Below are 12,695 nucleotides of genomic sequence, written 5' to 3'. Positions count from 1 at the left end.
TTTTAAAAACTTTTTTTGCCAGCTGCATTACCCACTCTGACCATTAGATGGAACTAATACGCTATTCCCTGTTACCTTTTTTTTTTAACCTAAAGCGAAGCGCTCACTAGCAGCCAAGAGCCTCATTTGTTCAGGGTGTGTACGCATAAAAACCGGCTTGAAACGAGCGTACGCAACATCTCACTCAGGCTCCCAGCTTTTTTCTTCCAAAACGTGCCACCGGAAGTGTGCTGCTGAGGGATGAGAGGACCATTTGAGCGAAGCTGTCCATTCACTTCCATTCATTTCGCGGTGTCTTTGAACCAATAATAAAGGTATTTCCGAGCCGTTTTCGATCATGACACGGCCCGTGTTCTTTTTTACAAAGTACGGATTTTCTGTCATTTGATCCATACGATTATTAAGATGTTCATAGCTTTAGAAAATAAAGTTTTTTATACAACTATGCTAACGATGACGTAAAAAAACCGCGACCCAAAACACCGTGCTGTAATGTTTGGAGAAGTTGCTCCTGGAATTCAAAAGTACGGAGCAGATTGCCGTCAAACAGGGTCAACGGAACCTCTTATTATGCAAATATAATACTACAACTAAGAGTTGTCCTTGTTATTTCTTGTTTTTTTTGTTCATTTTGTGCTGAATCTTCTAATTGTAATCATGCCTACTTGTGTGGCTTTGAAATGTTCAAATCGGTCTGGTTCTTCATCAAACACCAGTTTTTTCAAGTAAGTCTTATTTTTACTTCAGCATTAATACACGGGTAAAACACCATTAAAGTTGTTATTTAATTGTTGTATAGCAAAGATAATATGTTTAGAACTGCATTCAGTCAATTCACATTAAATGCATAAATGGCTCTGTTTCTGGTTAAATTATTAATCTCTATAATGGGGACCATGTTGCATGTGGTTCTTTAAAGATCTTTCAAAATTGGTCCTGTATAACACAAAATCATGCTAATATTACAGTCACTGTCAAAAAAGAATAGAATATTTATTTATTCAAATATAATCCTTTTTGCTAAGAGTGTACAGTGGACCAGGTCAACAGACAATATTCAGCTCAATGATTCTTTACCTTTTTACTCTATTTAAATGTAATAAATCAAATGACAAGCAATGACTTTCTTATGTACAACTTTATTGTTAATTATAACTTTACAACTTAATTGTTAATAATTTTACATTTATTACTTCTCAGATTCCCTTTTGATGACAAAGATAGGTTGCATCATTGGATTTCCAACATTAACAGACAGGACTGGAAACCAACTCCTCATTCTCGTCTGTGTTCCCATCACTTCAAACAAGACTGCTTTATCCAATTTAAAACACGTGTTTGTCTTACTAGTGATGCTGTGCCAACAGTTTTTCACCGTAATAGTCGTTTACAGGCCATGGCAAAGTACTCCAGAAGAAAAAAAAAGGGCTTCTGTACAACAAACATACATTCTGACATGCATGTATGTGCACTCACAGCAGTCACTCATGACCACAGCTATATAGGGAGAACTGAAATGAGCTGCGAGGACAGAACCTCAGCTGGTGACAATACAGCTAAAGCTAGCAGCAGTCTTCCTGTTGATCATCAGCAGTACACTATGAAGGAATCCCCCAGAGCTCTGAAGAGAACTATCTGGACGGTCCAGAACAGACTAGCTGCCTACAGGAAAAAAATTAAGAAACACAGGGAGCAATCAAAAAGACTGCGTAGAAAAATATCATCTCTGTCTTCAGTTATAACCACTCTCAGAGAGAAGATGCTTGTTTCCACCAATTGTGCAGATATGCTGGAGGCTACGTTTGGTGGAGTGGCTAAAGAAATTCTCACCAGGGTTAATGCAAGAATAAGTCTGGCAAGATCTTAGATGACTTAAGTCGTTTGTAATGACACTCCATTTTTATTCAGCAAAAGCTTATCAGTTTGTCTGTGAAAGCTTTAACTGTGTCCTGCCTCATCCTGAGACAATCAGGTCCTGATACAGCAACATTACTGCTTAACCCGACTGGATAATGAACCAATTTAGGTTGGGCACAGATTTAAAGAGACCAAAATCAGTGCTGTGCTGAGCGACATCATCCATTGGAGTGATGTAGGAAGAGAGCACCATCTACCCATTCAGAGAGTGCAAGGAGAGAAGGAAACAGAAGATACAGAAAAAAACAGAAGGACTGTATGTTCACCCATATTCTATGTGTAATTAACAGCATCACTGTTTTTCTGAGTTAGCCGAGTGCTGAAATGTTTGTACTTAATGTTCACACAGCAACACTCCGAGCAGCTGTTTAAAACAGGAACTTTTATTGAGAAGGAGGGACAGGTAAAAAAGACAGGTTTTAATAAATGTTTAACAAAAAGTAGTGAGGTACAACCAACAGACACATGACACATCCTTTCCCCACTTCATAAAGGAGCACAACTGAAGCTTCATGAGCTTCTTTAGTTAGTAATAGTAGGGTTGAAGTTGAAAGGCTAACGGACAAGCTAAGGAACACAGGAGTTAGAGTGTCACTATTCACATCTTTGTAAACACACCTAAAAACAAAACCTTTTAAAACCACATTTACCTCAGCACAGTGTTTAATAAAATTACAAAAAGGTGTTTTAAGGACGACAATGCAGTTCCACCTTTAATGTACACATGTCAGTAAGGTCCATCTATGCTGGTTTGTAAAGTAAATAAAGCACATTTTGGCTGTGTTTTAGGGTTAGATTGGTGACCGTCTAAGTCTAGTGTTGTTAGCAGTGTTAGCCTAGCATCTCCAGTTATAAACTAAAGCAGCACACATCAGATTCCAAACATGTCTTTGCCGATCGAAGGTATCTGAGGTCACTGATCGATCGTGTTTCTTGGTTTTCTGAGTTTACAATGAACAATAACACTGATCTGTGGTCAATACTGAACATTTAACACAGGCTTAAAAAGTGCAAAGTATTAGTTATAAAGGAATATTATAGAGAAAATAAATTCTTTATTAAAACCACTGTGTCCAAAACAGAATCGTGAACAAACATCTTCTATACCTGTGATGGTATAGAACAGATGGTAGAAGTTCTCATGGAGTATGTGTTTCAGTGTTAAAATGACTGTTAAACTATCACACACACACATGAACATCATGGAACTGAGCACTACATTTTAAAACACTGATGACATGGAAAATTTAACTCAAGAACTTTATTATTACGTGATTTTACTTGAACATTTTTGTATCCAAATTACCACTCAGTTAAAACAAGACTTTAGGAACTGATTTTGGAAATTGCCAACAAAAGCTATGGACCGGAGTTTGTGAAATGTGTAAAAGGCTTAAAAACATGATTAGAGTGATGCATTGTTAGCCTCAGACAAATTTCTAGAAGATTGGATATCTAGAAATTTTGCCAACTCTGAATCCAGTACTGTGAAAGATGAAAGGTTAACGAGCAAAGAGCTACAATCAATGAGAACACAAGGGTGAAAAGAAAGCAATAAATGTGTAGTTAGTTATACACACTGGTATTTATTCATTTGCTCATCCATACTTCATTCATGATCAATGCTCCTAATCATTTAATAACTGAGAAGTTTGACAGTGAGATCAGGAACCAGCAATATTTGAGTTTAAACAATGTGAATGAATGATAGCTCACTATTTGTAAAGCAAGTATTCTTGTTTATTAGGGTTAAAACTGTAGTAATGATATTTGTGTGTTCATGACCTGATTAATAATCATTAATAAACACATTTTAACCATCCAATCAGCTGTTGTTGCTGTTAATAGGCTCTGTATAATTGGTGTAAATGTATCTATGTTTATGTTTATGATCCACACAGACTTGATCTTGACACAGTGGCTACTTTCTGTTCACCTATGGACATCAGATTCTCATTAGGTGTTTATAGACAGTGTGTTGGTGTGATTTGAGACACAGCCGAGTCATGTAATTATTAAGTGCAGGGATGAAGGAAAATGTCAGAAGAAGTGCTGATGTAGCTTCGTTGTGTTGTTTATTAAAGACACAGTGGCGATACGGAGCAGAGCAGCAGTTTATGCAGCAGGGCAGCTGCTTAAGCTCACAGCTCCGCTGACCAGCGCCGCCTTGCTGAGATCCACAGCAGATTCACCCACAAACAGGTTCCTCATACAGCCTGAGAAGCTCCGCCTACTGACCACACCCACAGGAAGCAGAGAATCTGCAGAGGATTAGACAAACAAAAATCATCACGTTAAAAGCACAGTTCAGCTTGTCTCACTTACTCACACAGTATATTCAGAAGATATTAAGGAACTCTGCTTATTTTAGGGCTACTCTGATCACAATTAAAGTTTATTATACCACAGTTAGTTCCGACCCTTCAGTGTGATCGGCTGAGAGGCGTTCTATGAGTGCCATTATCAGCCGGTAATGCACTATAACTGTAACCGAAGTTCTCCATGTATTACTCCGCCACATACACACTCAGAGAACGCCTTTCAGCCAATCACATTGCAAGGTCGGAACTAGCTGTGGTATATTATGCCTTATAGCACTCCCTCTCGTGTGTTATTGCTTAAATATAAAAAAATATAACCAAAATTTATTTATTTATTTTTTTTGTGAATCTCATCGGCTGCTCTGGAAAATAATATTTATTTATTATTGATATATTTATGTTATGGATTGCATCCATATAGGAAATATAGACCAATACCACTATCTAATGTCGATAATATGCAATATCTCGAGAGGGTTATTCATCCATATGAACTGTAGACTGTAGAATATACCATAACATATCTAATCTGTATCTTATATACAGTATATTGGACCTAAACCCAACTTGATCAGCATTACAGAGAAATAAAATAAGTACAGAGTTTCAAAGTGAAAATTAATGTAGTGCAGTCACCCAATCAATATCATCTAACACATTATGTTTTTTTCTCAAATATATATTTAAATACAGTATATAACTGTAAAAAAAAAACTAGAGGTCAAACATCTCTCATGGATCTGGGAAGTTTTGATTTGAGCTGTTCTGATACTTTAGGTGTTTGTGTTTCTGACCTGGAGCTCCTCCAATGAAGACGGGCGCTCTGGTGGTCTCTGTGTTCGAGGTGATGGGGCTAACGGGTCCCACCACATGAGTCACTTCAGAGTCCACAATCAGCTGCACCACGTTAGAGTCTCTGATCACTGCAGACACACATATTAACACATGTACATTAAAACTCCACAGCACTCTACTACTGCATGTGAAAAGGACCCATCTGTGTGTGAAGTTTTGGCTCATCTGTTTGTTTTTTCCTTACAGATTTTGATTCAGATAGATTATTAATGGCACATCCTATTCTTATTCTACCATGCACATTTTATTATACCGTATCGGTTCTGCATTCTTCTGTCTAAATGTATTGTTCTCGTCTGTTGTATTTACTGTATTTATTTTAGTGTTATATAGGTCTATGTTGCACTTTTGTTACACTTTTGCACTTAATGTTTGTCTATTGTATTGTTCAATATGACATATATGATATATGTTGTTCCATGTTTCGTTACACTGTGTACCTGCAGATGTAACGACAGTAAAAGCCTCTTGACTTAACTTATAAATCCAATTGAAGTAAACTAAAAATATATATTTTTATTCATTAATATTTATATATATTTATAATTTATAATTGTTGTGTGACCTGTTTGATTGAGGTCTGACCTGTGATTTTGTGCCAGTTTCCATCGCAGATGGCCTCCTGAGGAGTAACGTGTGTAGAGAAAACCCCGACTCCACTGTTTACCTGGGCCATCACCTGGAGACAACAGAACAGACCATAATAGTCAGTATGAACTTCAATATGAATCTTTTCTCTTTTTCAGTGGAAAGACGTACAAGATAGGTGTGTCTAATAAAGTCTAATAAAGGTCATTAAGCAGAAGCACAACTTAGGGTTTTTTATTAACGTGACCAGAGAAAAGGAAGCATATTTTTTTCTAATAAAGCAGTCAGTAAGGGAAAGAATGAGAGTAGGTGTTTAAAATAGACATTGTGTTTATTATGGACGATGCAGTGATGCTGTGTTCACTGTTACCTGGCCCTGGTGGAGGTAGACAGTCAGGTACTCTTCTGATGAAGAGAAGACATGCAGTAGTACACCTGAGACCACACGGGGGCGCACCTCCACCACCACCTCAAACTTCAACCCCAAGCTGAAGGAGTCGTCTGAAGACAGAGGAAATACAGATCAATTATGAAACAGGATATTATACGGAATTTTTTCATACTATGAATACAAGCTAATAGCTACCAATTAGCATGATGTCCTTTTTAATATGCTAATTAGTGGCTATTTGTTTTCATTCACTGTAATTAACATTAAAATTTTTGGGTAGGATTGTTTTTCGCATTTTGGTTCATGGAGACCAATCATAATCAAGACAAAACACTTTTTCTTTTAGCATAAACTCACTTTTAATACGAAAAAAAAGCAGCTTTCAGCTTTCATTACATTACATTACATTACATTTGGCAGACGCTTTTGTCCAAAGCGACTTACAATAGTCAAGTACAATGTAAAATAAGTTTAAAGGTAAAACATCTTTGGATAGGGATAAAAGGAGGTCAAAGGGGAATAATAGGATAGAGGAGTGAAGGAGAGGAAGTAGGAAATGAGGTTAGAATTAGTTAGTTTGTTAGAGGTGTTAGGAGAGTAAGTGCTCTTTGAAGAGCTCTGTCTTCAGGAGTCTCTTAAAGATAGAGAGAGATTCTCCTGATCTGGTAGTGGAAGGTAGTTTGTTCCACCATTGGGGAACTCTGTATGAGAACAGTCTGGATTGCTTTGTGTGAATGTTTGTTTGGTAAAGCGAGGCGACGTTCATTGGAGGAGCGCAGCGGCCGGGAGGTAGCGTAAGCCTTCAGGAGCGAGTGCAGGTAGGAAGGAGCCTGTACTGTCATCAACAGACAGAATTAGCTTTCGACAAAGCTAATTACGATTTACAATATATCTCAATATTTTTTAATCCCATGAGATAAAACAAAAAGACACTTCTAAGACAAAGCTCCATGCCTCAGAAAAAGTAGCCTAAAACCAAAAAATCAATGGGAAAATCAAACATCAAAAGTGCATCTAAAGGGCTTAAAATGTAATTAAGTAAATAAAGAAATGCAGTTTGAGTTTCACTATTTTTATTTTCTATAAATTTGGGCTGAACTGGTGTCAGGTCTATTCTCATTCCCATGTAAAGGAGCTGATTTGGGAGCCCTCAGTTCAGATTAGATTGGACGTGTCTGATCTAAAGATCAGTTTTTAATTCAGTGGTGGTGCTTCACACTGCTGCAGTTTATTTTAAGCGCACTGATCTCAGAATATGAGAAGTAAACAACAATAAAAAAAAACTCATATTTGAGAGACGAACCGTAGCTTTATAAAGGGAAATGGAAGCTATAGCAGCTCATATATGGAGCATCTTTTGCTGGAGTGAAGAGTAAACAGGTCTGGTCTGTAGTACATGTTCAGGTCGAGGAGGAGAAAAATGCTAGGCGGTTTGCTTTTGCTGTTTTTGCACACCAAGAGATGTGTGGGTACAGGAGAGAAGCACGTAGCGCAGCGTAAAAGCAAAAAGATGCATGAATTCTGATTTGATTGTTCACATTAATGTCGCATGTCCATGGATCAAATACGTATCTGATTTAGGACCACATATGGAAGTGGCTCAGGTCTTATTAAAAAAAAATCAGATTTGGCACCTTCACACAGCCATTAAACAAAAAAACAGATTTGAGTCACTTCAGCCTGGTAATGTGAACGTAGCCTAACACTCCCAAATCTGCACAAATCTGATTGGCTGATGAGCATCTGTATGATATTTTCATACAAGCAGTTGGTCTGTGAGTTTCCTGCACTGCAAAGCCTCCACTATAAAAGCTATCATAGTAAAATTAAGCCGCTTAAAATTAAACACTGTAAAAGTTAGATACTCTTCAACAGTTCACCAGTTCGGGTCTGCTATATTTGAAGTTGTATTTTGTAGTCTATATTGATATAAATGATATTGTCTCCTCTAATACGTTGTATAAAACTACCTCGATATATCGATCAGCCCTAGCTAAGAGCTAGGATTGGAATTAGGGTTAAGCTTCATGTTGGGTTTTGTTTAAGCATTAAATTTTGTAGATGAATAATAGTAAAAACAGTACAGTTACCCAGAACCACGTATCCTCCCTCCTCAGAGAAATAGGCCCCAGACTCGACGGGACCCTCTAAACAAGGTGTGACTCCAAAGCTGCAGGAAACTGAGGAGATCCTGCGTCCGTTTAGCTGCAGGTCCTTCACACAGCCTGATAGACTGGACACAGAGGTCTTCTGTACAGAAAAAGAGATTTTAATAGATTCTATTCTAGAGTCTAGAGCTCTGGCAGTTTATTTCTGAAAAAAAAAATATTGATGTGAATGATGTGACTCTCAAAGTAGGACCCATTTTTTATATGCGATTCTTGGAAAAACTTTGAATGCAAGCGTTTAATGCCAAACACCTGGTTTATTCCAGCACTGCAGATGACAGCTGCAAAAATGAACTATTATGTCATGTACAGCATGTGAAGCTGATGTCATTTTCTGCACTCTGCTCTGCTTAGATAATTTACAGCAAGCACCTGCTTTTGTCTCTTGTGTGATATTAACACGACCCCACAGATCACTAGGGGGTGCACTACAATTCAGAACCAGTGCAGAATGATAGAAACAGGTAATGCTTGAGGTGTTTTGGCTCTTTTTTCACATCTTCATCCACTGTTAATTTAGGTGCAAGCAAGTCTATTCAATTCCCAAAGACCTTATTTTTATTTATACAGTTTTCAGCTTGGAGGATGATGTGTATTTCAATGTTGTTGTGGACAAAGCAAAACGCTTTTAGCATTTATAGTGCAAATACTATGGGCTCATATGTATCCCTAGCCACCTTTAAAGGTGCTTTGAGTGATTGGACTACACACACACTGAACCTCACACACATGCTCAGTGCTGATCAGTTATATTATCGGAACAGAGCTCATATGATTAAAAATTAGAAACTAAGAACACTGCATGTGTCTGTGTGTGTGTTTGTGTGTGTGTGTGTGTGTGTGTAGTGTAGTGGAGTGTACCGGTATGTGTTTGAGAGCACGCCCGGGTGAGACTCCTCCCACGTAGAGTGGATCCTGGAGGAGTATAGGGAAATTTCTGTTCTCCACCACCGGCCGTCTATCCACTATCAGCTTTACCACAGCACCGTCCCTGGTCACACTTATCTAGAACATAGAACACAGAGAGTAAGAGGGAGCATTCATTATTGTATAGTTTTGCATCATGTTGTATTTACTGTGTGTATGATATTTGTATGTAAGGTGAAACCTATTGGTAAAATGAGAGTACACTACGGGTGGGCAATATGACGATATTTTATCGCGTTGTGATTTTTTAAAATTCTAATACGCAAACTTTCCTGACAGTACTGATTTATTGATGCATTTTTATTATATTGCTCATCCCAACCGTTCACACAGTTTTCGTCACGCCTCCCACAGTCCGTTCTACCTGCGATCTCCAGCCTCTGGACTACGTTACCCAGAATGCACAACTCACTGACATCACTCATTTGCCTGATTGCATGACATGGCACTTCCAGGAGGCCAATCACCCGAATACTGAACACTTCTCCACAGCCCTATTAAACACCTCACTTCACTCACACCCTTGCTGAGTATGGCAGGTTCTCCTCTCTACAAAGCGTTATTCCATTGTTCCATGTTTGCCTCTGCATTTTGACCTAGTTTTTGTTTTTCTAACCTCTGATTTTTGCCTTGCCCAAATTGTTCCTCTATCGTTTATGACTGTGTGTGTTTGCTGGTGGTGACCTAGCTTGTTTTGATTATTCCTTGTCCTGTGGCTTTATTTAATAAAAGCTTTAATCTACATCTGTGCGTGTCTGAATTCTGCCTGATCATGACAGTTTTATTCCACACTTTATTCTATACTGTATCTGTCCATTAAACCCACTTCACTAAACAGTTAAATAATCACAATTGGATCACATTCAAAATGTGGTGGAGCTTCTAGTGCCTGTAAAAAGCATATGCTAATCTTCACTGTCCCTAAGCAGGCAGCACTGTGTATTGCAGAGTTTCCTAGCTAAGAGGGGAGGTCCACTATCATAAACACTACCTGTGATCTTTTGAGCTGCAAATAAAGATTATTTTGGATTATTCGATTAATATGATGATTATTTTTTTTGATTATTCAGTTAGTCAATGATTATGTCCTCCATCTCTAAAAAAAGATAGAAACAGCTGAACATAAGATTTAAAAAAGGCATGTTTAGATGTTGTTTAAATGTGGAAATTACTGATATTTAGTGAGTATGATATGTTGTGTTTGGGAACTTTTGTAAGTTGAGTGAGCCATTTATCCAACTCCCATTGCGCTTCTGTTCCTGGCAGTTTGTGTAATGCAGTACTGTTACAAATTAACGATTAACAACAAATTTAAATAATCGACATTGTCAGTTATATCATCTAATCGTTGCGGCCATGGTAATCTGTGGAATCAGCTGTTTAGTCACCAACAATGTCCCCTTTAACAACCACTGCAAGTCCCTACCAGATAGTGCTAAGGATGTGTGTGTGTGTGCGTGTGTGTGTGTGTGTGTGTGTGTATGTATGTAATTATGTTTATGTGTATGCTTGTGTGTCTCTTACATCATGCCACTGTCCGTCGTTGTACGTGTCGGTGGTGCGGAGGCGGAGCTTCTGCTGACCGGAGCCGAAGGTGAAGAAGAGTTTTCCGTGGGACAGGTAGAGGGACAGAAAGTTCTCCTCAGACTCGTCAGACACATACAGCACAACACCGGCTGCTGACTGGGTCTTTACAGACATAGAGAAACGAGATCTACACACACACAAACACACACACACGAACACAAATGTTATTTAATAACTTTAAAGGTTTCCTTACGCTAAAATCTATTTTTTCTTGTTCATTGTGAAATACAATAGGTATTAGATAGAGCTGTATATTCATGCTGCAGATAAAACTGTTCTTTAAACTCCACTGTCTGAAGTAGCTAAGAAAAGAAAATGTACAGAAAAATGAGTTGATCAGAAAAAACTCTGAAGTCTACGTCAACTCATTCATGGCCTCGCCCACATCGGCTCAGGACCGCCCATAGACAGCTGAAGCCGGGCTGGAGCAAAACCGACACTGTCAGCTAAAGAGCTTACAGCTCTGCTTACACCAGATAGTTAGCGTTAGCTGTCTTGTGTAAGTAACTGTAGGTTTAAATCGGATCTCCGGTTGATTCCACGTTTTACAGAGACCTTAAATATAAACCAGAGCAGCACGGTTTGACAAGGTAGCATTACTCGACAGAACACTGGTCAAAGTGGTATGTCGGAGAGCCGCTCGGCAATGGGGAGAGCGATGCCACGGCGGGCAGCCTCCGCTCACATCTTTCGGCTGCAGTGCTGTTAGCCAATCAGAGGCGATATGATTGCATGTATGAATATTCATGAGCAAGAGCCGAAATTCTGTCTTTCTTCAGAGACCACTAATTCAGTGATCTAAAGCAGGGCTAAACAGAAACACCAGAGCATTTTTTTACAATGCTCACATGGCATTCATTCATACTAGAGATCACAACTAGATATTTTAAAATAATAATAATAATTTTAAAAAACTATGGAATGAGACCTTTAAGCACTTTTAGTACTTCAAAAAAAGATAAACAGTGTGCCCAGTGTGTTTATATTCATTTTCCAACTTCTTCCGATTTGATTAATAATAATAATAATAATAATAATAATAATAATAATAAAAATATCAGAACTGCACCTTTAAAAAGAGCTGCCCTGAACTGATTCATATGAATTTAAACCACCAAAGTGGCCTCAGATGAGATCGATGTAATAAAATAATTTTAGAAAACAACAATAATAGTAACTATAACAATAATAACATCTCTCTCTCACCTCTCTCTGATGCCCTCCGCCACTCCATCATACTCCTGTCTGCTGTGGGCAGAGCCGCTGAACTGGTGGGCATGTGTATTGGCCTGGGACTGAGGGATCATGTAACAAGGCTTGGCCTCTGCCTCTGGGGCTGCTATAGGGTCACTCTGCAATCCCAGAATGCCTTGCAGCACACCAGTCTTATCCCTGCCCACCTGAGGAGGACAAAAACATTTTTAAACACTTCAAGGCTTTATGATTTACAGTGTACACCTGCTGTACAGTGTGTATGTGTGTGAGTTTAACCTTGCGGGCCGCTGTAGACTGAGCTCTGTCTGCAGACATCAGAGCAGCGGGTGGCCTCTCCACAGGACAGTCCTGCAGAGACACGTTCCCATTCTCAGTGTAGCGCTGGAAATCTTCTGCTTCTATATCCCGGTCCTGCCTGCAAAGAGCAAAAAAGAGAATGGAAGACATCAAGTTTTTCTTTTCTATAGTAAATGTATTTGATTTAACTGAGGTGTAGAAGTGTAAATTCAGTCCTATACACTATGTGAATTTCTGTCCTGGTGGCTGGAGAAAGTGCAGCCTCCACACATGGTGGAGGTAGTTTCACACATCACACAATATACACATTTATAGCAGGACATATTTTGGACACTGGTTGATCATAAACTTTCTGTGGATGTGATAGAAATAAATCTTGTTGAATGTGTAATGGTGCTGATGCAAAGTAAATGTCTAAGCTTTTAACAC

At 38.6% G+C, this 12,695-nt stretch overlaps 1 protein-coding gene and 1 long non-coding RNA gene across 3 annotated transcripts in view; one reads left to right on the top strand and one right to left on the bottom strand.

Annotated features, from left to right (window-relative positions):
* Positions 1-84: 84 nt before the first annotated feature.
* Positions 85-3,742, top strand: LOC125801266 (uncharacterized). The gene is made up of 2 exons (XR_007438653.1): positions 85-725; positions 1,201-3,742. It is a non-coding gene; the product is annotated as an uncharacterized LOC125801266 (long non-coding RNA).
* The window catches only part of lama4 (laminin, alpha 4), a 46,477-nt gene continuing 36,061 nt past the window's right edge, over positions 2,280-12,695 (bottom strand). The window contains exons 32-40 of one of the 2 annotated variants that reach the window (XM_049477700.1): positions 12,246-12,384; positions 11,961-12,154; positions 10,692-10,881; positions 9,102-9,245; positions 8,163-8,319; positions 6,052-6,182; positions 5,679-5,772; positions 5,033-5,161; positions 2,280-4,178 (exon numbers count right to left, since the gene is read on the bottom strand). In XM_049477700.1, coding sequence (XP_049333657.1) covers positions 4,033-4,178; positions 5,033-5,161; positions 5,679-5,772; positions 6,052-6,182; positions 8,163-8,319; positions 9,102-9,245; positions 10,692-10,881; positions 11,961-12,154; positions 12,246-12,384 — 1,324 coding nt within the window. In that variant the 3' untranslated portion in view covers positions 2,280-4,032. Of the gene's footprint in view, positions 4,179-5,032; positions 5,162-5,678; positions 5,773-6,051; positions 6,183-8,162; positions 8,323-9,101; positions 9,246-10,691; positions 10,882-11,960; positions 12,155-12,245; positions 12,385-12,695 lie in introns of both variants that reach the window. The other variant, XM_049477691.1, reaches the window with a different exon arrangement.

The sequence above is a fragment of the Astyanax mexicanus genome, chromosome 1 (genome assembly GCF_023375975.1).
Source record: "Astyanax mexicanus isolate ESR-SI-001 chromosome 1, AstMex3_surface, whole genome shotgun sequence".
Taxonomy (NCBI): Eukaryota; Metazoa; Chordata; class Actinopteri; order Characiformes; family Acestrorhamphidae; genus Astyanax; species Astyanax mexicanus.
The sequence above is the reverse complement of the archived record's forward strand: the minus strand, read 5'-3'. Positions and strand labels throughout refer to the sequence as shown.